General features: G+C 40.9%; 1 protein-coding gene across 10 annotated transcripts in view; it reads right to left on the bottom strand.

Moving 5' to 3' along the window:
• CALD1 (caldesmon 1) overlaps nucleotides 1-24,489 on the bottom strand; it is a 194,696-nt gene that overhangs the window by 61,037 nt on the left and 109,170 nt on the right. The window contains exon 1 of one of the 10 annotated variants that reach the window (XM_074315352.1): nucleotides 5,176-5,366. The exons of the other annotated variants lie outside the window; for them this stretch is intronic. Within the exon in view, the coding sequence (XP_074171453.1) occupies nucleotides 5,176-5,228 (53 nt within the window). The 5' untranslated portion in view covers nucleotides 5,229-5,366. Of the gene's footprint in view, nucleotides 1-5,175; nucleotides 5,367-24,489 lie in introns of those variants that run through there. 10 annotated transcript variants of the gene reach the window in all.

Consider the following 24,489-nt stretch of genomic DNA (forward strand, 5'->3'; position numbering starts at 1 on the left):
GAGGACATTATGCAAAGTGAAAAAAGCCAGAAAGACAAAAACAAGTACTGTATGATATCACTGTATGGAGTTAAAAACGAAAACGTTAAACTAGAATGGTGGTTGCCGGGAGTTGGGAAATAGGAAGAGGCTGGTAAAAGGGCACAAACTTTCAGACGAATCAAGTCTAAGGATCTAATGTATAACATGGTGACTATAATTGATAACACTGCATTGATATAACTGAAACATGCTGAGATAGTAGAACTTAAATGTTCTCACCAAAAGAAAGGGAAAAAAAAAGGTAAGTATGGGAAGTGATGGACGTGTTAATTAACTCGATGGTTGGAATCCTTTCACAATATATATCAAATCATCACATTGTATACATTAAGGATAGAGCGGAAACAAAATCTACGGTACAACTTCAAAAATATCACAGGGCATTCATTGTACAGAGCAAGAGGGAGCATTGTTTTATGAAATACTTGTTTCAAATACGCGTGTGCGCGCATGTGTGTGTGTAAAACTGAGTCACAAAATAGCTGTGTTTATTAATCTTAAGGTTATTTTAACTTAAGCTAAAAGAAACCTGTATTTTTTTTTTTTTTTTTCAGATGACCGGGGGAAAAAAGAAAGCAGGAAAATACTGAGGCAGCTCACCCAATCCGGTGGCTGTACGGGGTCGGAGAGCAGCCACGGTGGTAGGTGTGGGAGGAAGATGGAAGATAATTTTGAAGCCAGAGTCTGTGTTTTGTCTTTTTTATGTTTTTAGTGCCTAGGCCAGCAGGAAACCCTCCATAAATATTTGTTGAATGAATGCATAGATATGGGTGAGGTTTACAGATTCTTTTTTTTAAGGCGCTTTTAAAAAATTCAATTAGGCTGGGAAATGAATCCAGGCAGTCCTACATTTATGAAAAGTTTGTTTCCAAGACCTTAATTTGCAAATTAGTTTTTGGAACTTCAAACACCATTCTACACGGCAGCTGAGATCTCAGGCCAGCCAACAACCAACCACCTTTTCAAACCCCAGATACATTTGAAGCTCGTACCAAGCACTGAAGCTGCATTTGTATGGAAAAAACACATCCTCACTGGTCCAGTCAGGACGACCAGGAGCAAATTAGCCTCCAGATGGCAGAGGAGCCCCTCTCCATCCCCCGTTCCTCTTGCTGCGGTTAGACCTGCAGCTGGAAAGCCATTTGGTGGGGACTGGGAGGGATGTGAGAAGTAGCATAAAATGAGGGCTCATTTCAAGGACAGAAATAGGTCAAAGGGAAGGAGAGGGAAAGAGAAATGAACAATGCAAAGAGCATCCACAAGGAGGAAAAGAAAGGCATGGAGCCACCAAATACCTAGCCCGTGTGACCGTGGCCAGGTGGCCAGGAAGACACACGCGGCAAGTCGAGACCACCTGCCTAAGGATTTGGTTTAGTCACCAACGCACAAGCAATTCAGCAACATTAGTCACAGAGTTCTCACTGCAGGCCAAAAACAATTGCCTTTTCTCTGCCATTCTTTCTTATTTGTCATCCATAAATAGCACGTAGTAATTTCACCTTTAACCAGACAAGAGGTCCAGAAAAGTCCATCACTGAAAACCAATCTTTGAACCCCAGAAGGAGCAAAAAAGGCCCATACGGTACCCAAACCGACAGTCACACAATGCACGGGACCCTTACTTTGTAGGAGAAAAGGCCCCTCACGGGTCCTCCACTTCGGCTCTTCACTGTGAACACAAGTCTAACAAGAGGGGTTCGCTGATATCCTTGGCTACAGCAGAAGAGAGAGTGGAACCACTAGAAGTGGGTGCTTTAACAGCAATTAGAAGAGATAAAAAGATATAAATAAGAAGGCGAAGGACATCACATCATAATTGCACCCACTTTTGGTTGGGAGCCTTATCCAGTTTCACCAGCTGATTTAAAAAACTGTATTCATAATGACAGTGCTCAGTAATTGGAAAGTGTTTCAAATGTGTTGTAATGTTTATTTTAAAGAAGGGCAAGAGAGAGTTTCTATTAAATTTTTCTTTTTTTCCTTTGTTTACAAAATTTAGCATGCTGTACAACTGTCATGCTACGTTCTCTAATAAGATTGGATAAACCAAGTATTCCTATATTTTTTACAAAACCAAACATTTTTATGTACATTTCTTCTCTCATTTCTGCTGAATCTTATATAATTATGCCAATTATTTATTTCCCTGCCATGCTTTTAACTTAGTTCCCTCAGAAAACAGTGGGATGAACTAAATAATTTCCTATGTTTCTTTGATTCTATGGTTTTAAAATTTATACACACTTCCACATTTGTTTCAAAATGTGACATAAAAACAAAGCTTTTTCATTCTCATGGTATATCAAAGCATACTTCTGTATGAAAAATGTAAACTGTTAATGAACTAAATCATGAATATTTACAAGAAACCCAAAGTCTTGACTCAAGAAGACTGTAGGGCTTTGCGGAAATGAGAAAAGTGGTGGTGAAAATATTAGACTGCAGGTGACAGAATCTCTGGATAATCTTACTAGGAACAAATGAAGCACCTTGAACTCTGAAGAACTGAATAGCTATTCACACCTGCCCTTGAAAATAACATGGCTCTGTGTAGGACTTGACATGCAGGAATTTTAATGTGCCTCATTAAAAGACACAAAACAAAACACTGCCAATCTTGCTTTGGAGGTGATGAAACTGATAATTATCTGATGCAAATGCAAAGGAATTTAGAATTCATTTTGTGGGGCACCTGTTTTGGCATTTAACTTCATACTTCTTCCAAACCAAAAGGTGCAGAGGCTTTGTGTATTCAAATGACTCAACTGAAAAGCATGAACTTAGATGAACTGAGTTTTGTTTTTCTAATAACAGGAAACCTAAAGAATCTATTTTGAGCATCAGCATTGCGCTGGAAGCTGAAGATTCGAAGATTCAAAATGGTTCCTGCCAGCAAATGAATTACCATCTACTGAGGGGAGGAAAGGCATGAGCACCACTTACTTAGTACAAAGCTAATAATAGGTGAACAGGGTTATTAGCCTGGAGAGAAAAGAGAAACTGAGAAAGGCTTGTGGAGGAAGGTAGCATCTGATCAAGACCTTGAAGGACAGGAAGGAAGTCAGAAGCAGACGAGGCAGAGCTTCTCCTCCCTACCACACTCCCTAGTCGGGCCGTTGCTCACAGCCACCCCTCTCCCCATCCCTTCTCTCCCCACCCCACCCTATGCACTCCATCAAAATTTCCTTGGAATCCTAGTTCTCCATGGAACAGTTCAGAAACGTGATCTTGTTTTAATGCCTTCATTTCAGATGAGGAAACTGAGGCAACTGGGGTGTTCCCCATGTAGGGACTCGAGTGAGCCAAGGAGGTGGCTTGTACATGATGAGTTTGGGGAACAGTGAGTGATCTGATTTGGCCAGAGGAGGGGGAGGTCAGAATGGGAAGGAATATTAAAGGCAGACTGGAGAACTTTGAATGTCTTATTAAGGAGAGTGGGCGCTACCCTCAAAGGTGGGGGGAGGAGATTAGAAAAGGGAGAGAGGCTGAGGCTGGGACCAGAAGAGAGGGAATTGCAATCGTCCAGGTGGGAGGCAAGAACTCTTGAAATTCAGGAAATGACAGAGCAAGTGGTGAAGAATGAGAGAGATACAAAGAAAGTAAATGGACAGAACCACAGGCAAGATGGAATGGGAAAAAACTCAGAACCAGGAGTTGAGGGGGGGGAGGGAGAGAGAGAGAGAGAGAGAGAGAGAGAGAGAGAGAGAGAGAGAGCTCTTTTCCTACTATTCCAGGCTCTGTTGTTGACCAGCTGTATAACACTGGGCAAACCCTTCGCCCCCATGTGCCTCAGTTTCCTCATCAAATAAAAGCATGAAATAGGATCAATGGTTTCTGAACTGTCCCACGGAGACCTAGGATTCCAAGAAAGTTTTGGTGGCATGGGTAGGGTGGGGTGGGGAGAGAAGGGATGGGAGAGGGGTGGGGGTGAGCAATGAGGTGATTGGGGAGTGTCGTGGGGATGAGAAAGCTCTAGATCCAAAACCACTTATTTAACAGAACATCTCCTTTCTATAATAGAATTCCTTGTATCATTAAATTTCTAAAAAAATCCGAAAGCAAAAGAAAAACCCAACTCGTTTGATAACCACTGGATGATATAGATGACCTCTACAAGCCCTTTGAAGGCTCACCCTTGAGTGACCACACTTACAGAAACTGGTTTTCCAAGAGATCTGCTAATACAGTGGACATGGGTCTCATTTTTAGGACCCCATTGAGTGCCTCTGTTTATTTGATTAACTGTTGCACAAGTGCTGGAACAACTGGAAGAACAACTGTCATGCTGAATCAGTGCCAAGACTCTCAAAAATGGGGACGATGTACTGAAAGGCCACTCGGTGTTCTTCTTCGTACATGGTACCTTTTCCCAAGACCCAGTAAGTTTTCCAAAACTCCTTAGCGCCTGTGCGGAAAGGGCCCTTGCCTGCGATTACAAAGATACTGGCTGCATTACTGAGTACTGTCAGGCTTTGGGTAAGTTGAGTTATTGTTCTGCGTTCCATCTGTCTATAGAATGGGAGTGCGACAGCAAACCACCCTAAAGGTCCCTTTCAGCTCTAACATCGCAGGATTTTAGGGTCCTAAACCTCGGAGCCTGTTATCTGGACAATTCCCGGATGGACAGCATGAGCGCTCAGTCTTGCTCTGTCACAGTCAGATGGTCAGTATACTAAGGGCTTTGGGCTGTTGACTCTAAGATTGGGCAATGTGCGCTTTAGCCAAAGTCTGAGTCCTGCAAATGGGGCACTCGGTGCAGAAGGCTCAGGTCTAAATTAACAGCAACTCTCCAGACACACAACGCTTTGTGGATCGGTTATTTGGAGTAGAGAAACCTGGTGCCTAGGTATAAACCCCTGCACATCGTCTACGAACCCCCATACAAGTGGAAACAAGGAAAACCAACCAGAACAGCCACGACGACAACAACGTGGAGACCAGAAGTTGAGAAAATCCCCTACAGGTCTGAAATTTACATACTCGCTGCGATCCTTTGCCTGCTGATTTCTCCTCTGGCCTCCCACTCCCACAATTAAAAAAAACAATTTTTTTTTCCCTTCACAACAATTCCTTTGTTAAAAAAAAAAAAAAAAAGGCAGAAAGTTAAACCAAAGAGGCGAAGTGAGCACTCACTGGGAGAGAGCGGCCAGGCTGCGTCTTCCCAGCAATCCGGATCCCCCGAGCATGTCTGCAGCTGGAAGGGGCGGCGGGCGCTGGAGGTGCGGTCAGGGCGGGGGCCGAGTCCCCCGTGGTGCCATGTTATCTGTGGCTGAAAGCCGCGTGGAGGATGCTCCCGTGTTCTCCCTTTGTGTTAACACTTTGGTCTGTCCCTGTGACGAAAGTCTGGGCATGTCCTCGGCCAAATCTACTCCTCCCCACCCTTTCCCTCTGCATGGGATCATCAGAGAGCTGATTGTTATTTTTTACTGTAATCTCTCTAATAGAGGCCCCTTATGTTTAGATGGTCAAGGACACCGATTACTTGGAGATTTCCAGAATGTTATGACGGGGTCAGAGGGGCCAGGATCCCTCGTAGCTTTCATGCAGAAGACTTTATATGATGAATTACGAATAATTATTCCGGAGAACTGGTCAAAGGAAAAGACACTGATCCATGTGCTCAGCCTTTTGGGACATAGTTGATGACGGTATTGGTTGTATACACAATTCATTTCTGAGGAGATGAACGGAAATCAGCCCACTGAAAAGTTTAGTTTATCCGGGTGCAGTTCTCAGGCGCTCATTCTGAGCTCTGGTCTCAATTATCATTGGTGTAGGTGGCTTCCAAAGCAAACAGTTCCCACTGAGAAATCAAATCTGAGAAACTCCTCTCCCCCTCCCCTTTTTTTTTACCCCAGGGGAAGATGCACGATATGAAAATGCAAAGCAATGGCAAAGGGAAGAAGAGAGACTGTCCAATTCATGCTATGCTGTATTATTGAGTGTTTGATGCTCACGCCCCTCCGTGAAATGAGAGCAACAGCCCGCCTAGGAAAATACTGCAACAGTGGGTCCCCTCAGCATCGACAGCACCCTGGTGGGAATCTCATCAGCCACTCTGCACAAGGGAGCCTGGTCAGCAACCGCTTGGAAAGCCACCAAATGCCAGCCCCTGAGGATGGGGTGATATTGACTCTATCTGGAGATGACACTCGTCTCAGCCTGAGTTATGAATATGTTTCTTTATTTCTAGCTAGAAATGAATAGGTGGATGCTGGGGCACCGAGCTGCTTATGGGACTGGCTTTCTGTCAAATGACTAGAACACCTCAGAGCTTCACAATGGAAGGTTAAGATGATTCTTTGGGTAAGCAGCAGGAGAAGCCATCAGCTTCACACACGAGAGCCCCTTCAGAGAATGAAAACCATCTTTGACATCTGAAGCCTCATGTCACAAACAAGGACACAGAAGCAGAGCATTTAAACAATTTGCTCAACGTCATGGAGCAGAATTTCAGCAGCTGCAGTTTAAAGAAGTTTAGTTGGGTTACTGCTCTTTTCACTTCAACTAACTAGAAAACGTTGGTTGTTTCCCTGCTGAAATACTACGCTGTCATCAAAGGCATAATTTATAGAGGAAATATGGTTTAATGAATTTCAAAGTTAACTATCCATATATCATGATGTATATACACATTCACATGTCTTTTTGATTATATATATAGTCACCCAACATATACTGACTATGTGACGTATGTGAGACACTCACAAAAGGCGTGTGTCTGTCTTTACACAAGAAGCCTTCATAAAATACCCACTGACTTGGTATGAGGTTATTGCTCCAGAGCTGAGATAGAAACCTGTATTGAGCCATTTTGCTAGTGTCCTTTCTACCAAATTTTGCCCATTTAATTTTTTTTCCCTTCAGTAAATTCAGGGGTTTGCTGAGGCAGGCAGATAATCTTCCTCCCAAAGACACTGATGTCCTAGTCCCTAGAATTTCTGAATATGTCATCTTACATGGCAAACGGGACTTTGAGACTGTGATTCAGTTAAAGGCCTTGAGATGGAGAAATTATCCTGGATTATCCAGATGTGCTCAATCTAATCGCATGGGTCCTCAAAGTCAGAGAACCTTCTCCAGCTGTGGTCTGAGGGTGATAGGACTAGAGAAGAATGGCCAGAAAGATACAATGTTGCTGGTCCTGAAGATGCAGGAAGTGGCCCAGAGTCCAGAAATGTGGCAGCCTCCAAAAGCTGGAAAGCTGGAAATGGATTCTCCCCCAGAGCCTCCAGAGAGGACCACAGCCCTGCCCACATGTTGATTTAACCCATGTGTTAGACTTCTAACCTCTAGTAGATAACAAGTTTGTGCTGTTTTAAGCCACCAAGTTCGTGGTTATTTGTTACAGCAGCAATAGAAAACTAACACATTTACTTATGGTACTCATTTGACCTTGGGAATACATTTCACCTCCTGATTTCCAATTCTGAGGTGGCAAATATAGTTTTGGCATATTCAGAATAAACTCGTAAGATAGAGTAGCATAGAAAAAAATCTGTGGTTCTTTCAGGACAGTTTATTTTCTCTCTCTCTCTCTTTCTCTCACATCTTACCCTCCATAAAGGAGAGCAAGAATTTAGTAATCTTCTGCTAATATGCTTGCATTCCTGTACTAAATGTATGCTAACGGCCAGCTGTCTAAAAGCTAGCCACCAAGCTATTTTCCTAGTTGTAAAGAGAGGGAGAGGGAAATCATGCACACTCTTAGTTGGCCCCTTGTTATTAACGGAATGTGTTTGGGAAGTGGTTGTCTGTCTTCAGTTGGTGATAGTAACAGTCCTGGGTGTCATCACTCACGATACTTAGCAGGGTACTGATACGACAACAGGGAAGAGGACAGTGAGTCTTGGACCTGGTCAGACACCAGTGAGGAACAGGAAGAACACAAAGACCAACAAAAAGGAGAATGGATGCATTTCAGAGGCAGGAAGAGGAGTGAGTCAGGAGAGGCGAGCAGGCGGGGGTAAGAAACAGCTTCCAAGGAGCCCGCTGGGGTCCAGCTGGCTGGGGCTGCAGAGGCAAGGCAAGAGGAATTAGGAAAAACATATCGAAAGGTCATTTGTGAACAGTTTTCTGCTCCCGCAGAGACCGAAAGTCATATGTGCTTTTTCTGTGTTGCACAGACAGGGGTTCTCAGAGTCCAACTTTCGAAACTAGTATCTCTGAGAGCCGATTCAATGGTCATTTGTTGGCACCATGAACAAATGGGCCAGTCACCCTTCAGCCAGATAGCAGGTGTCACACATCACATTTCAGGATTCTTACTACGGGAAACGGAAGCCGGGGCCACTCTCAAATTCCTCATAGCATCCTACGTTCCTGAATACTTTTAAGTTTTCACCAAAGAGATTCCGAGCTGGGAAGGTTTGATGGAGGTCAGTGCACTAGAAAGGAATAGCTCCCACCACAGGGTGGTCCTTTATTAATAAAATATGATTAAAAAAATAACTTGACTTCGTGGAGGTAGGAGACTGGGCCACATGATCTGTTCCAGACTTTAGTCTGCAGTGGTTAAGCACAGCTTCTACCTTGGAGCGATTCCCTCGGGAAAAGAAAGGTATGCGGGAAGTGCCCCCGTGTACTGCCCTAATGCACTTAACACACACACACCACTGACCTCCTACAGAAACGCAACTTAAACCCAAGGAAAATCGACTTCCTTGAGAGGCAACAGTGCCAGTAATTTAAGGGGGATTTTTCAAAAGGCTCTGAAAGAAAAATTTTCTTATAAGGAAATGAATAGACTCTATACTGTTAGCAGGAGGCAAAAGATCTTGCCTACACAGTTGCTTACCAACGGGTAGATAGAACTGGAAGTGAAGGGGTTCACTACATATCTGCAGACAGAACCTCTTTCTTTCTTTCCCTGGCCCCTTAAGTCTTCCCTCCACAGCTGATGACATCTCACTCCCCGCTATACACCCCTCTCCTGCCCCATGCAATGGACCCCTTCCCTTAAACTATATTGCTTCGTATTGTCCTGTGACATTGTTTTCTAAGGGATCCTCCTAAGAAAACTTCTCGTGAAACATTCCTCCCTTTCTCCATCTCCCTTTGTAGAAATGACAGACTCTTCTCTTTCCTCTGCTTTCTACCTCCTGGTAATGTCTTTTCCTTCCCCATCTTCTTTGCTAACGTCTTTGCAGGTCCCCCTGTGCATTTCTTTAGTAATATGTGGTGGGGTGCGTGAGAGTTGGGGGGGGGTGAATTATGGACTGCTATGGAAGGTCATGATTTATCCTTCCTCATAACTGTCCAGTGCAACCCTGTCCTTCACTGGAGTCCTTAGAACCTTTGCTGACACAATTCTCTGATCCACTCTTTGCCTGGTCTTTCTCTCGGCCTGTCACTTGCCTTGGGTTGCTCTACTCTCTCATTTCCCCCGCGATGGTGGCCACACAGTTTTGTCCCAGCATGTTCCACCTCACCCCTCCTCACTGAACACTATTTGAATATTTACTACAAGCAAGTTATCCAGTTAAGTGCTGTGGGGGGATCCAAAGATAAGAAGGTCATACCCAAAGGGAGATTATGATATGTATACAAAACTTTTAATACAAGATAGAAAGTAAACCGTACTCTGAGAGCCGCAGAGCTACAGTATTATACTTCAAAGGTGACATCCTGTGATCAAGTTCCCAGCGTTTAATCACACTTATGCTCAATTTATTCTGTGATTGAACTAGATTTCCTGTTGCTGAAATAGAAACCCACTTATCTCTATTACGGCCACAGGTATGAAGGCATCCTTCTGTCTCATCTTTTCTAGGCTAGATGCCAATGCCCATTTTCCATTCTTTTATTATCAGCCTGAACTATAACAACTCTTCAAATGAGAAACCAAGATCGAACATAATAACGGCTTGACCAAGGCTGAACGTGCCTGGAGGAAGGCCCAGTGCCGCTTGCCATGTTCCTGTTAACACATCCTAACATCATTTTTACATTGACGACAGCATCTCTTACGGAGATCATTCACTCACTTGTGTGCTAAATCCAGACTTTCTTTTGTTTTCCTTCTCCAGACTTGTTGCTTAGTCCATTTCCAGCACATATCTGGAAAGCTATTTTCGTTGTTCTTATTTGCCCTTAATATAGAGAACTTCATACTGTTTTCCAAAGCCCATTTTTCAACTCTTCCAGCATACACTCTGTATTGCATTTGTCTTGTCCAAGGTCTTTGTGACATAAATGGGAAACTGAGGAACACAAAACCTGAGTGCAACAAGGGAGAACAAAATCTTTCCAAGAGCACCTGCCTGAATTCCAACACCTGGGCCGTCTAATGATCTCTTTGAGGCAACCCAGAGTTCAAGGTTATAGATTGCATCAGTAGTGTGTTTACATATTTTTGTCTCAGTTACTAGACTGTGAGCAACTTGAGGAGGGGGATTACGTCTTCCTCCTCTTTGTGACCCTCCTCTTAACCCTGCTAGTGCAGTACCCACAGAGTAGGCCTTCTGTAATAGGTGCTGCATTAATGAATTCACGCACATGGCTTCATGCAAATAATGGCTTTGCCCAACTTAATTTATTTTTTTCTGGAATTGAAATGGGAGGATAAGTGATGTGAACCGTAGCCTGGCCTCATGGTTAGTTGCGCCCAGCATTGGAATTGAGATACGTCTGGGCATGTGTGACTGAGTGAATGGGGGGTGGGCCTAGGGAGACAAGAGGCGTGGGGGCTGGGGAGTCCTTTGCTATCCCTTGCCTTGGCGTTGGTCCCTTAGCCCACTCCATTCCCGCATATCTATGCCCTGAGGAAAGATGGGCTGCAGAGAAGCTGAGGCTGTTTCTGCGAGGTGTTTGCTGAGTCTAGGACAAGGCTTGGTACCCAGGTGACCGAGAGTAACAGAGCAAAGGACAGGGTCATTACTCCTACTTCTGTACAGAGCACAGCATGGTTTGGGAATTCGGAAGGACGGATGGGAATGCACGGCCACTTTGGAACCTTGAAAGGTTGTATCACAAGGGCGTGAGACAGGATCTTTGATACAGAGGTCAGGTGGGCCCCAGGGCAGTGGCAGTGGAGGGTCCCCTGCGAATGACGCAGAGGGGACAGGGATTCCCTGGGGCAGGAGCCCAGCAGCAAGGAGCCATGGGAGGTTGCCCGTGGTGGTAGAGTGTATCTTTTGTGAGCACATGTGAGACGGACTTTCAGAAGCCATCAGAGAGGATTCTTTTTTTTTTTTTTAATTGTGGTTGTGGTAATCCTTCAGAAGCTAGTAGCACTAAGAATTATATTATTTATGTGAATTAGATTCTATCTACATCCACAGATTTTGATTGAAGATACATGGGTGACAGCTGTAAGATTTCTGTACCTTTTTAAAATTATATTTAATCTGAAATCTTTTAGACAAACTAAAAGGAATAATGAAACTATAACAAACATCTGTGTGCTCACCATCCAGCTTAAGAAACAGAACTTTCAGGGGCGGCCGGATGGCTCAGTTGGTTAGAGCGTGACTCTGAACAATAGGGTTGCTGGTTCGATTCCCATATGGGCCAGTGAGCTGCACCCTCCACAACCAGATTGAAAACAACGAGCTGCCGCTGAGCTTCCAGAGGGGCGGCCGGATGGCTCAGTTGGTTAGAGCATGAGCTCTCAACTACAAGGTTGCCAGTTCAATTCCCCCATGGGATGGTGGGTTGTGCCCCCTGCAACTAAAGATTGAAAATGGCGACTGGACTTGGAGCTGAGCTGCGCCCTCCACAACTAGACTGAAGGACAACAATTTGGAGCTGATGGGCCCTGGAGAAACACAGTGTTCCTCAATATTCCCCAATTAAAAAAAAAAATGTTGCAGTCACATTAAAAAAAAAAAAAAAAAAAAAGAATGCAGCTTTGAAAGTAAGTGGGCCCCATGCGCTCTTCTAGAATAGCATTTTCTCCCTGTCCACCTGGAGGCAGCTAGTCTCCTGAATTTGTTTGTGTCCAATCCACTTTCTTGTGAGCTAATCCTTTGGACACGTCTTTCCTTCCTCTCCCCAGACTCCATGTCTCGTCCCACCCCAGTGGGGTCACCATCAGTGCCACCATAGTGTGTGTTTGGTTCTAGGATGAAACAGGATGAGAGTGTGGGAGTGAGGCATCCTTTCACTTGTCTTGATGCTTCTGTTTGTTTCATGGTGAAATGCAGGTCCCCTCATCGTGACACTACTGTTCAGTTAAAAGGAAGGCGTTTTTTCCTTCCCAAGGCTAAACCTCGAGTCCCAGCATTCCTTTGCTAATTCTTCCCCTTAAGCGTTTCCTGACCTCGAGTCACATCCCCACTGGTATTCTAACACACATCCTCAATTAGTGCAATATACACTAACATTTACCTAAAGGGAAATCTATTCAGTTAAAAAATTATTGGCATCTGCCACCATTTGCCTGGTATTTCCTGAAGCTTTCTGCCTTCACCCAACAAAGCTATTCCTTTTTCTTTTGCCTACAGTCCTTTGCATCTCTGACTTCTACTGATTCTTTAAGAACCACTGTCTAGCCCCACCTCTATGAAGTCTTCCGAGGTTTGATGTTATTCCTCTGTCATTTATCATCTTAGGAGGACAGATGAGAAAGTTTGAGCCCACTCTTGTTTGCATGCATTTGAGAAACAGTTATGTTGTCATGTCTGAGTCAGCAAACCCCAACTAACTTGCTGTAAGGCTCCCCATTTCCATTTAGACTCTTTTGCAACAATTGTTTAGGTAGACTGCCTAACCTCTTTTTAAAATCTAGGGTTTTTAACCAGCTAGACTATTTGCTTTTCCTGGAGAGAAAAGTTGCTGTATTAAAAGGATCTTGCCTCTAACGCCCATCTGCCCTCCAGCTTGAAATACATCTTTAAAACATATTACCCTGGTTTTGGTCTAAGTGAAAATATTAATATATACCTTATACAATTTTAGGAAAAAAGTGTGTACATGTAGGATATAATTCCTAACCAGTGGGAACAGAATCTACACCTTTATGATGTACTTTAGAATATAGATTTGTTGTACCTAGATACAATTAAACTGTGATGGAAATTAAGAAACTATCATGGGGACCCTAAGAACGTAATTCTAGTGTAGGGGAAAAGGTCAAATCTCCAGAGGGGAAAAAAAAAGTAAAAGAGATGAACAAAAAAGTAAGTAAGAGAAAAGAAATCTTCATAGGAAGCACGTTAGTTTATAAGCCACGAATCTCAGTGTGTAACACTCTTGCTCAAAGTATCTAAATATTTCCACAACTATAAATTTATCTTCTGGTGTCCACTATAAGCATCTGGGTATTAAATTTACACATTAATTTTATAGCTGGAATCAAATCCAGATTTTTTTCCCAGTGATGCTATATAAGGTCTAAAAAAATATTGATTTCTTCTTTTGGGAGATCAGACCTGGATTAAAGCATATGTTTATTACTATTGCTAAAGAAATAGTCCATTACAAGTTTTGGATACTTTGGATGTAGTGTTTATTTATATAATGACACTGTGTTAGGTACTGTCCAATTTTGTAACTAACAGGTCACACGAGTCAGTATATCTATCTATAGATAGAAATAGACAGCGGGAGTCACGGAATCTTATTTATTCGTTGTTCACCTTTTCTCACTAAAGTAAATTATAACCTTTTTGTTGGTAGGGATATTTCTAACACCTCTTTTGTAGCCACCCAATACAGGCTGGAATAATGTTAGGCATATAGCAGATGCTCAATAAACACGTGTCATTTGTTCTCTAGGTTGAAAAGGGACAACAATGGAGTAGAGATGTTGCCCCAAGAAGGCCAGTTGGCTGGTCCTCCCAGAGGCTCCATGGAGTGACCTTTTTTTTTGAGTATTCATCATGGTACACGATCTAGAAACTCCACTGAGATCTTGGGCATTCTCAGAATTGATAGATCTCAGGGAGACTGGCTCACAGACTCACAAGAGACTCATGTGTATATCAGAATGCCAATTAATACCAGTTAATTAAGAGAAAATGGATGACCTCCCTCTTCAGTGCCTGGAGAGCTCTCATTTCCCAACGGGCACCACCATGCCCCAAGCTGGAATGTCAAGAAGCCTCACAGTCCCAAGAGACCACTTCATGAGTGTGGAATCAGAGCAAGGGGAGGTGATATCATGAGGAATATCTCACCTAAGCCAAGGGGAGACATGAGGAAACACCTCCCTCAGTGGAGAAAATACTTATCAGGTCACAAGATTGAACAAACCCTGAGATGCAAGGTCTATCTCATCTGGAGACTCCTGGATGTCCAGTGCCAACCCTAGTCTTGACATTCATGCAGACCTTTTCTACTGGCCCATTCTTCCTTCAGGCTTACTAATACCATAGATGATTTGGACTGAATGTTTGTATCCCCCAAATTTCACAGGTTGAAATCCTAACCCCCAATGTGATGGCATTAGGAGTCAGGGCCTTTGGGTATGATTAGGTCATGAGGATGGAGCCCCCATGAATGGGATTAGTGCCCTTACAAGAAGAGACACAATAGAGTTTCTTCTCTTTCTCTCTCTCTCCACCATGTGAGGATACAACAAGAAGACAGCCAACTGCAAACCAGGAAGTGGGCCCTGACGAGACACTGGATGTGCCAGCACCTTGATCTTGGACTTCCCAGTCTCCAGAACTGTAAGAAATAAATGTTTCTTGTTTAAGCCACCTGACTACGACAATAGATTGCAGTTAGACTCCACTTGCTTATATCTGGGAGCTCTAATGCAACTGAGACTTATGTGTTGAATTTATTTACAATGTCCTTTTGTAGAATTCTTGGGTACTTTTATGGAGGCAGCTTGAGTGGAGACTAGAAAGAGACGAGGAGAAAGCCTTTTCAGCTTTAGGATGCTGTTTTACATTAAAGTTATTGAGCAATGAAATCAAGCAATTATTAGGATCAAGGCAGGAAAAGCAAATGGAGCTTTTCTTTTTGCCCATTAATGTACAGAACAGAACCAAGTAGTTTCTATTTTTTAGCGGAAACATTTAATTTAAAAAATCATGGCTTATTTAAAAGTCAAAAGCCATCTGGAAAGCTTTTTACTTTTAAGACCTCATGAAGATAACAAAGAAAATAAAACAGATGATACTTATACAAAAAGTAGCAGACAGTCACTTCTATTTTGAAAGCCAATGATGTGAAATATGCATTCAGCTTTCTAGAATATGGTGCAAAGGAGAGAGGGCTAATGTAATCTGAGAGTCTCCTAGGTATTTTAGAATTCAGAGTCTTTCTAGGATAACATCAAATTATCTTTCCTTCTGACTCTTTCCCAGTGGACCTAGGATTAAAAATTAAATTAAAAATCAAAAGATACAATTCTGAGGCTTTTTTATAGTGCTTCCAGGTCTATGTGTTTCGGGTGTAACAGTTCACTAGCTTTATTTTAATCACAAATTTTTATGTATTAATTAAAAATTTTATGTAATTTACAAATTAACCAAAGGGCATACTTTTATAATTAAGAAACTCAATGCCTAGTGTAGAACGCGTATGTTATAGTCAATGGTAACTGAATTAATCTTCATCTTGATTTAGAGTTTTAACTAATAGTTATTTATAAATACTCTTCCTCTTTCTTCTAAGCAGTCCTTTTTGAGGTGCATGAACTCTTTATCAAAACAATCTACCCCACCCCATATCTTGGTTAAAAAAAATTGGGTTTTAATGTATTTCTTTATTCTTTTTTCTTGGTTCATCATTACATCCCAATACTAGAAAGCAATCCACAATTTAGAGCTTAAATTGGAGACCCCACTTATATGTTAAATACTCTCTGTTTCTGGAAGAGTGTTGACCAGTACTGGCCGGAAGTTGACTTGACCCCTCATCTACTTCTGTCCATCCTCCTGGGATTAGCTGAAGCAGTTAACTCCTCCAGACCACAAACTTGGTCTCTCATTAGAGAAATTTTCGATGCTACAGTTTGTTCACTGTGGGTCTCCTGAGGGTTTGGTATGAAGCCTGTAATTTGATAATTATCTGATCTTACAATGCCGGTGTTAACTGCGAACAACCCTAAGGGCTTGAGTATTGGAGCAAATAATCCAACTAAAGGGAATTGACTTACCTATTCACATCATTTATTTTCATGATACAACTAAATAAGCATAATGGTCAAATTATATGATGTGGCATTTCAATTATCCTTAATAATCAGAGAAATACATGAGATGAGTTTCTTCATAACTCTAGAGAAAAAGATATGGAGTCAAAATGCTAGTAGCTCTGCAGGGGAGTGATGGAATCCCAAGGAAGGTGTGGATGGTGTCAGTACACAGGCAATACCACAAAGGTCACTAATATTTCTGCTTCTCCATAAATAGCTTCGCAAAGACAGCCAAATTCTACCTTGGTACACAGATAGGAATTAAAGTATCTAATTGTTCGTTCATGCATTCAACGTATTTCTTTGGGGAAGTAAAACTGAAGAAGATGTAATTCATGATTTAGAGTTGCTCTTCATATGGTAGGGAAAACAGACATATAAAATAGGTGATAATAATTAACATACGTCAAAAATGTTAAGGGAGACCCAAGGAGGAAAATCCGTCCCTTTGACAGGAGACCTAGGAAGGAGGTTTCTAGAGGGTGACTGTTGAACTGGGTCTTCAAGGTGAGTAAGAAGTCACCAGTGACAAGAGGTTCAGCAGGAACAAGACCGTGCTGTGGAAGAGCATAGAATCCCTCTAACTGTGAATTCCTTTGCAAATTAAATACAAAACTGGACAAGTAAGCAACCAACAGCACCAAGATTTAATTCTAATTGGGAGAAAGCCATCATTTCAAATCTTTTCAATTTTCTCCTCAACTCACAACTACAGGAAAAGAAAAGACAGAATGATTTTGCTTCTTCTAATCTGCAATTGACGTCTTAAGGCCTCCCTACGGAGACAGGTTCCAGGGAGAGCGACAGGTACCATTTTATAGTATTTTTTGTGTCTGATTTTTGAAAGCCTAGAATGTCTGAGGGCCAGTCAGGTAGCGTAAGATTTAGTGAGATGTGTGGAAATTCCTTTGAAACACAGTATATGACCAGAATGGAACTTGCAACCCCATACAGAGTTAGATAGAAGTGAATCTGATGGAAATGAATTGTATAGGCACCTCTCCATGATAACCATATGTCATGTGCACCACCCTTTACACTTTTGATGGCATTCATCTGTATCTCATTTAGTTTTCTCAGCCACCCTGAGAAGGGCTAGTTCTGTTTTACAGGTGAAGTCCAGATCTGCTAACCTGTTATCCAGTGTCCTCTTTCTTGCATCCTCGATCTAAACAGTAAAAGGTATTTTCTTTTGCAGAGTTAGAAGCAGTTGTATGGCTTGGGCACAGGATAATGCAGAGGGAAAAGCACCAGAAGTTGGAGTAAATGGCAAGGTGTCCAGATTTCACCCTGCCACTGACTGTGCTCATGGAGTGTCACTTTGCAAGTCTCGGTCCAATGGTTTGGCTTTCCCAACCCTTTTCCGAGAAGTAGGGGAGAGTCTTAATTTCTGAACACATAACCCAACAGGATACCAGAATCTGTCTCCTAGCAGTAATTCTGTACTTCAGGCAGGATTCTCATGGGAAACTAACTCCTTTCTGAAGGGTATGCCTCCCCCGTTCAGTTCTACCATAGCTTAGACAAAGCTGCAACGAGATAGAATTTATGCTCATGTGCTTGTGACATGAGACACGTAGAAATGAAAGGATTCGGAATGTCCATCCTGTCTCAGCCTCGAGTTTTACAAAAACGTCATCCTATGCAGTTCACAAACCACAGAGCTTCTGTAGCAATGATATTCCCTGGGTAGCCAGGATACACACTGAGGATGCTGGCTCAGGAAACATACATTTGGAATGCTTGGCTTTCACGGTTAGATAAGAAGATTAAAGGCTCTTAAAAAGGGGAGTAACAGGAAAAAAGGGCATCAGACAGCAACACTATCTATATCATCACTTTTATCCAAGGCCCCTTAACAGTAGTTTCTCATTTTATTCATCAAAGAAGAAATGGAGAGGGAATAATAGATCCTCCTAAGTGGGCCCCCACTAAAAAAAAAAAAAAGGAAAAGAAATCAAGAATTACACAACAGTATTGAGTAGAGAAACAGAAGGACTGTTCAAGGAAGGAAGGGGCAGAAGCATACATCCCTGTGGTTGCAACGGTGCCTTGGGAACGATGCAGTGTGATGATACCTGCTGAGGCTGCTTGTTTGCAAACCAGCATGATAACCTATCCTGCTCATCTGTCGGTTCACTTCCTGCTCAGTTATTTCCCATATTAGTCTCGTAAGTTGCCCAGAAACAGTTGCCAACAGTGCAAAGTTTTCTGTGGGAATCAAAAATGGATCGGCGGCTGTTATTCTAAGTAAGCAGAGTGGAGCTACCAGCTCCAGAAATAAAGGACTCTTTCACTGCCTAGTGGTTGGTGCCAGCTCTGGGAGTGATGAAGCTTTCATTTGGAAAGCCCGTAAGTATGCAAAATTCCCACCGGACAATAAGACCCAGGTTAGCCTTAGGCAAATAAAAAGTACATATTGAGCTATCTTCTGCAACCTATCAGTTGGTTTCCTAAATGGGACAGGAAAATGGAAGCCAGCGAAGATGTGACACAGGATAGTCTGTGTCACCACAATGGAAAATCTGAACATCGAAAGAATTTCCTATTCTAAACAATGTGCAGTTTAAAATACACTCTCTGGAGACTCTTCTGAATGTACAGGCTTATGGCTACTATTTATAACGGCCGATGTGTACTTTACCAAAATTTTTATTCCAACAAAGGAACTGTATGTGATGTAGGGAGTTATTAAAATGGAAAATAAACCCTCACATTTGAACTTAGTCAATTGGTATTAATCTCAAATGTAATGTCAGAATTCCCTATCTTAGACTAAACTAACAGGAAGGAAGGTCAGTACAAATTATGAAACATTTTAAAAGAAATTCAGTTTTGAAAATATGTTTTGTATACCTGGTGACTTCCACCAAGCTAACAAAACACTAGAAACTTGTTTAAAAGTTGCATAAATAAAAATTACTTGTAATGAGTAAATTGGGCTTTTATATGTAAGTCAATGTTTCCAAAGCTCTTTAAAAGTTTTAAAAAATTGTATTCAAGTGTTTAAAACTCAGACATGGAATGTAGCTTACATATTTAACATATTAATCAAATCCTTTATTTATAAATAGTCCAAGGTTATTCTTTTCTACGGTCCCAGAATAAATGATAAAAATTCAAAAAGGGAGGACTCTGAATTAATGAGGATTTACGATGGACTAAAAACTGGTTTTCCAACTGCTGATGAATGTTGCTTATTAGCAGGCAAACTAGTAAAAAGAACCGATTTTATTCACAAAGTATGCACATTATTTCTCGTTAACCTCATTCACAGATGAACGGGAATCCACTTATACAGGCACTAAATCATTCCAACATGGTCATGTTTTATGTGCAGTGGTACTTTCTTGTAACACTGTTAAGGACCTTTGGAAAAATAAAGATCAAGAACTTCCCTTGAAGATTTCAAGGCAATTGAGATAGATTTCCCTTGACGAAGAATTCGGAACACTCTGTAATCATTTCGGTCTGCCATTCCCATCTGGTCAAATGATGGCTACAAATGCAGATCTCTTATAGCTGGTTGGTCAGTGAGAAAAGTGATGGGCAGGATAGACATAGTCAACGTACACATTTGACAGCCTTCATTCCATTTTTGTTTGATTGGGCTGAGAACCCTTTCCTCATAGAGACTTCTTTGTTTGTAATACTTCTCCAAGTTTCCCCGCTTTAGACAGCAGAAGGACTCCTTTGGTCCTGTGTGTTTACAAAGACAAGCTCCTGGTCCTCTCAGGAAGGACTGAGCTCTTGTTAACACATTCACCTGAGTCTGGAGAGAAGGCCCTGGATCTCAGGGTCCTGGAAAACTATCACCCAAAATTGATGTTATCTTATTTTGAATTTTATTTGAAAATAAATTAATTATTCAGGATGCTAGTTACCTCTGTGCATGGAGAGGCAAGGGGGTAGGACTGGAGAGGGGTCTGCAGGGAGTTTCAATGGTTTTTGGAAATGTTTCACTTCTTAAGCTGAGTGATACGTTTACAGTGCATGCATTGTAATGATGGATAACTTCTGTATACATTACACAATATTATTTTGTATGTATCAGTTTTTCCATTATTAGAATGAATAAAACCACTAATTTCACTAATAATTCCACTATCAGAATGAATAAAATCATTTTGTAAAAACTAGGCACATAACTTTACATTATTGGTATAGTATTTATATAGACAGAGGGTGGCAACAAAATGTATATACATTTTAAGAAAGGAAAAAAATGGTATTCAAACTACACTCATGGTAACCACTTTGAGCACGTCTTATAATTGCAGAAGGCAAACATGACTTGTATTCATCTTTTGTTATGGGTAAATATTGAGTATTACAATTTTAATACAGGTTTTTCCTTTCTTAAAATGTGTATATATATTTTTGGCACCTTCTGTATTGTTGAGAGGCTTTTGGTTACTGCTTTAGTGGTGTTGAAACCATAATTATGTAACACGAAAAAAGAAGCCATAATTCCACAAGGCGAAAAAGAAACAAAACAAAACAAAAAAACCCACAAAACTACTGGAAATATATAATTAATTATATAATTAATTTATATATCTATATATATAAATTATTGAGATAAAAACCTTGAAATGTTAGATACCAGACTATCCTGTATTTTTATCTTGATTTCAAATCAGTAGGGGAAATGAGACAAGACTCTTAAAAATAAGGAGATAATGTTTTCAGTATGGAGACTTCATTCATACTCATAATTCTCCCATCATTTTCAAGGTGGCTACTAAAACAGATTTGAAACAAAATAGAGATTAGATACCAAATTGTCTGAAGACATGGGGACTGCACATATATTTTGTGGTTTAGAAACCCCAGGAGGTAACTGACGAGAGGCTGAGTTTCTTGGGAGATGACTCCAGAAAGGGGTCATCTGATAGATTTTCTGATAGTTCCCTCCTTACCATATCCTCTAGCCAGCCAAAAAAAGAGCAACAACAGGTAACATTTACTGATCTATCAATCATCTATCTATCCATTCATCCATCCATCCATCCATCCATCCATCCATCCATCCATCCATCCATCCATCCATCCATCCATCTATCGATCTAGTGCTTTATAATCTATATGATACCTTCTGAGGAAGAACTGCCATAATGGCCATTTTCCTGATGAGGATAGATTTACAGAGGATAAGGAGAGTTATCCTTGATAACCCAGCCAGGAGTCAAACTCCAGCGTGCATGATCCTGCTTTCCGGAAGGCATTGTGTCTGCATCCCCCTCCAATCTGCCCCATCCTCCCAAAAGACAACAGCGATAAAGGTGAAACACGCAATCTTCTCTAAGGAATCAAATCCATTCTTATCCCTGTCATATTTAGAAAGAACCATCCTTTTTGATAACTTTGAATTGCTAAAATGAAACTTCTAAGGATGGAGAAATCCTACATAATGACTTAGTACGTATCATAATTAGCTTTGTTTAAAGAAATCTTGCCAAGACCACATATACCAAATAAAAGACTTCCAAAATTGATGGCAAATAGGGTTCTATCTGCAAAATCACCACAGTTATTTTTCCTTCTTGACTCATGGCAAAGTTTGATTCCCAGTTCCTAACAGTTAACTGTTTTCATCCTACCTATCTACTTATCTTTCTTTGCTTTTCATTTTATTCACCGTGAAGTAATCTGACATAATCTTTTATTTAGAAATATTGCCCATAAACAGTTTTAAAAATCAAAAACAAAACAAAACAACAATTCACATGCCATACACTGTAGTATACACTATTTCCCCCAAAGAATGCTCTCTTTTCCTTATCAATAGCCATGGTATTTTTTACAGACAGTGCCATTCATTCGAGGGGCTGCAGTGTGTAGGCAGATTCTACCTCAGCTTAGCTCAGTAATCTTGAGGAGGTCAGCATCCTTAGACTTAAGTTTCTTCATATGTAAAATTAAGCTTTTAAAATTTATTAGGTCAGGGATTCTTGGCCCAGAGTTCATGGGCCCCCAGGAGGTCTGTGGATGGAGGTCCATGACGCCACAGAAAATAAGTGCCAAGTTTTGTGGGTGCATGTGTGCGTTTTTCTTGGAGGGGAGTCTTCAGCTTTCATCAGAGACTCAAAGTAGTGTGTGGTCCAAAATGAAAAAGCAGCATTCCACTGCAGAAAATTATCTATAAGGCCATTAACAGCTTTAAGCTTTTATGAGTGACGATGTGACTAAACTCCTATGCTAATGGTGAATACAGTCTCACTGAGAAAAATTCAGAGAAAAGCCAAGAACATGTGTGCCAATAGCCTTCTTTGGCTGGAGGGGAACAACTTGATCTTCTCTGTTTCTATTTTTCTGTGAAATGGGAATAACATGAGAGATTTTTTGAGGGCAAACAAAACACTGACTGTATCTAAACATGTGAGCAATTTACCTGAATGAGCATAAAGAACTGTTCAATTAGGTCCAATGGCCTCATGTAGTCTGTTGTCACATAACTGCTTAAAACTATTTTTCCCCATCTTAGGGAGTTATTTTGTCATTGTAGAGATGATGGACCTTCAGCCAAGACAGCCAATGAAAAATTCCATTGATCAATTTGTTTTAGCGGAAAGGTTTTGAGGTTTGGGGTAGGCAAACCAGATTGCACTCCCTAGCTATATGAAGTCGGACATGTTACTTAACCGTTCTGATCTACAGATTCCTCAACGGTAAAATAGGGACAATAATTTTTATGTCTGCTGTGCACTGGATGTTTGCATCTCCCCAAAATTCATCTGTTAAAACTTGACACCGAATGTGATGGTATTAGGAGGTAGGGCTTTTGGGAGGTGATCAGGTCATGAGGGAGAAACCCTCAGGAATGAGATAAGTGCCCTTTATAAAAGAGACCCCAGCAACCTCCTTCACTTGTCTGCCATTTGAGGACACAGCGAGAAGATGGCTGTCTATGAACCACGAAGTGGACCCTCACCAGATACTGAATCTATTGGCACCTTGTTCTTGGACTTCCCAGCATTCAGAACTGTGAGAGATAAATTTCTGTTGTTTATAAGCCACTCAGTCTATGGTATTCTGATAAAGCAGCCTGAATAGGTTAAGATAAGGTCACAGGGTTGTTTGGACAATTAAATGATACAAGGTATAGAAAGTGCATCAGCTAGCTTGGCACTTAGCTGATGCTAAACAAACATGGTTCCTTTTAATTTTAATACTAGATGAAAAATGTGGCTGATACTTTTTTCCACTTAAGAACTACTTTTTTTTTGCTGAATAGTACTCTTCAGGTGAAATTCTGAGTTATGTTTATATGCTATATTTAAAGTAAAAGACACATCATTGATGAATTAAAAAATAAACCACATGGCTACCATATGTGATTTTGAAATTCTCAAATAGCAATTCTATTCGTGTGGTACACCTAGATGTGATCAAAAGATGTAATTCTTTCCCAACCTCAATAGAGTCATCTTAGCATGTGTGGAGATTGGTATAAGAAATAAATTTTGCAGTAAGCATGCAGCCAATTATAATGACTGAAAAGACAGATGAATAAAAATTCAATCTCAGTAAAATATTATTTTGTATCAAAGGCCTAACAAAACATTAATACGAGTTTAATAAAAACATCTAACATTTGTTGAGCATATACTATGTGCCAGTCATTATACTAATTTCTCTCCATGGGTTAATTATCTTAATCTTTACAATGACCTTGTGAAGTACAATAATTATCCCCATTTTTATACATGAAGAAATAGCAGCAAGAAATGTTCACATAATTTGTCACAAGGTCACCCAGCTAAGTAGTTGTCAAAGCCAGGATTTGAAACCAGGTCTGCCAGACTTTGTCACCTATATACGACACATACCCTTCCTTTCCTTAGGTTACTGGAGATTGATAAGTTATAAGTGTCACACATACAGACTGTAAAGTAAAATTCACTGCTATTTTAAACTGTAAGTGCATTGATTCTTATATATGTCACTTTTTTTTTTTCCTAGCTAAGAATGAAGTTATGGGTCAGCATGTGAAGTCCTTAAGAATCTAGATTGTCAATTTTTATTGAACAAGTGTCACTTTGGGTAGGTCCAAGACTCTTGATGCTTCACTGGTGACCATAAAGTGGGATACTTTTAGGACCAGTGAATTGTTAGGTTAGTGGAAATGGGTCTGAAGGGAAGTTTTGAGCAAATTCAGGTACTCTAGTATTTTAGACACTTTCAAAGAAATATTTAACTTCCTAATGAAAATAATTTTCTGATTACAGAATAGCCAAAAAAAAATCGCATTGGAAAGATTCTGATTTAAAATTTCAAGGTCATAATGCTAAGATTTGTAAATAAAAGTGTTTGTGTATGTGTACATGCATGCTATATCATTGGCCATGCTA

This window comes from Rhinolophus sinicus, linkage group LG11, assembly GCF_036562045.2.
Source record: "Rhinolophus sinicus isolate RSC01 linkage group LG11, ASM3656204v1, whole genome shotgun sequence".
Classification (NCBI taxonomy): Eukaryota; Metazoa; Chordata; class Mammalia; order Chiroptera; family Rhinolophidae; genus Rhinolophus; species Rhinolophus sinicus.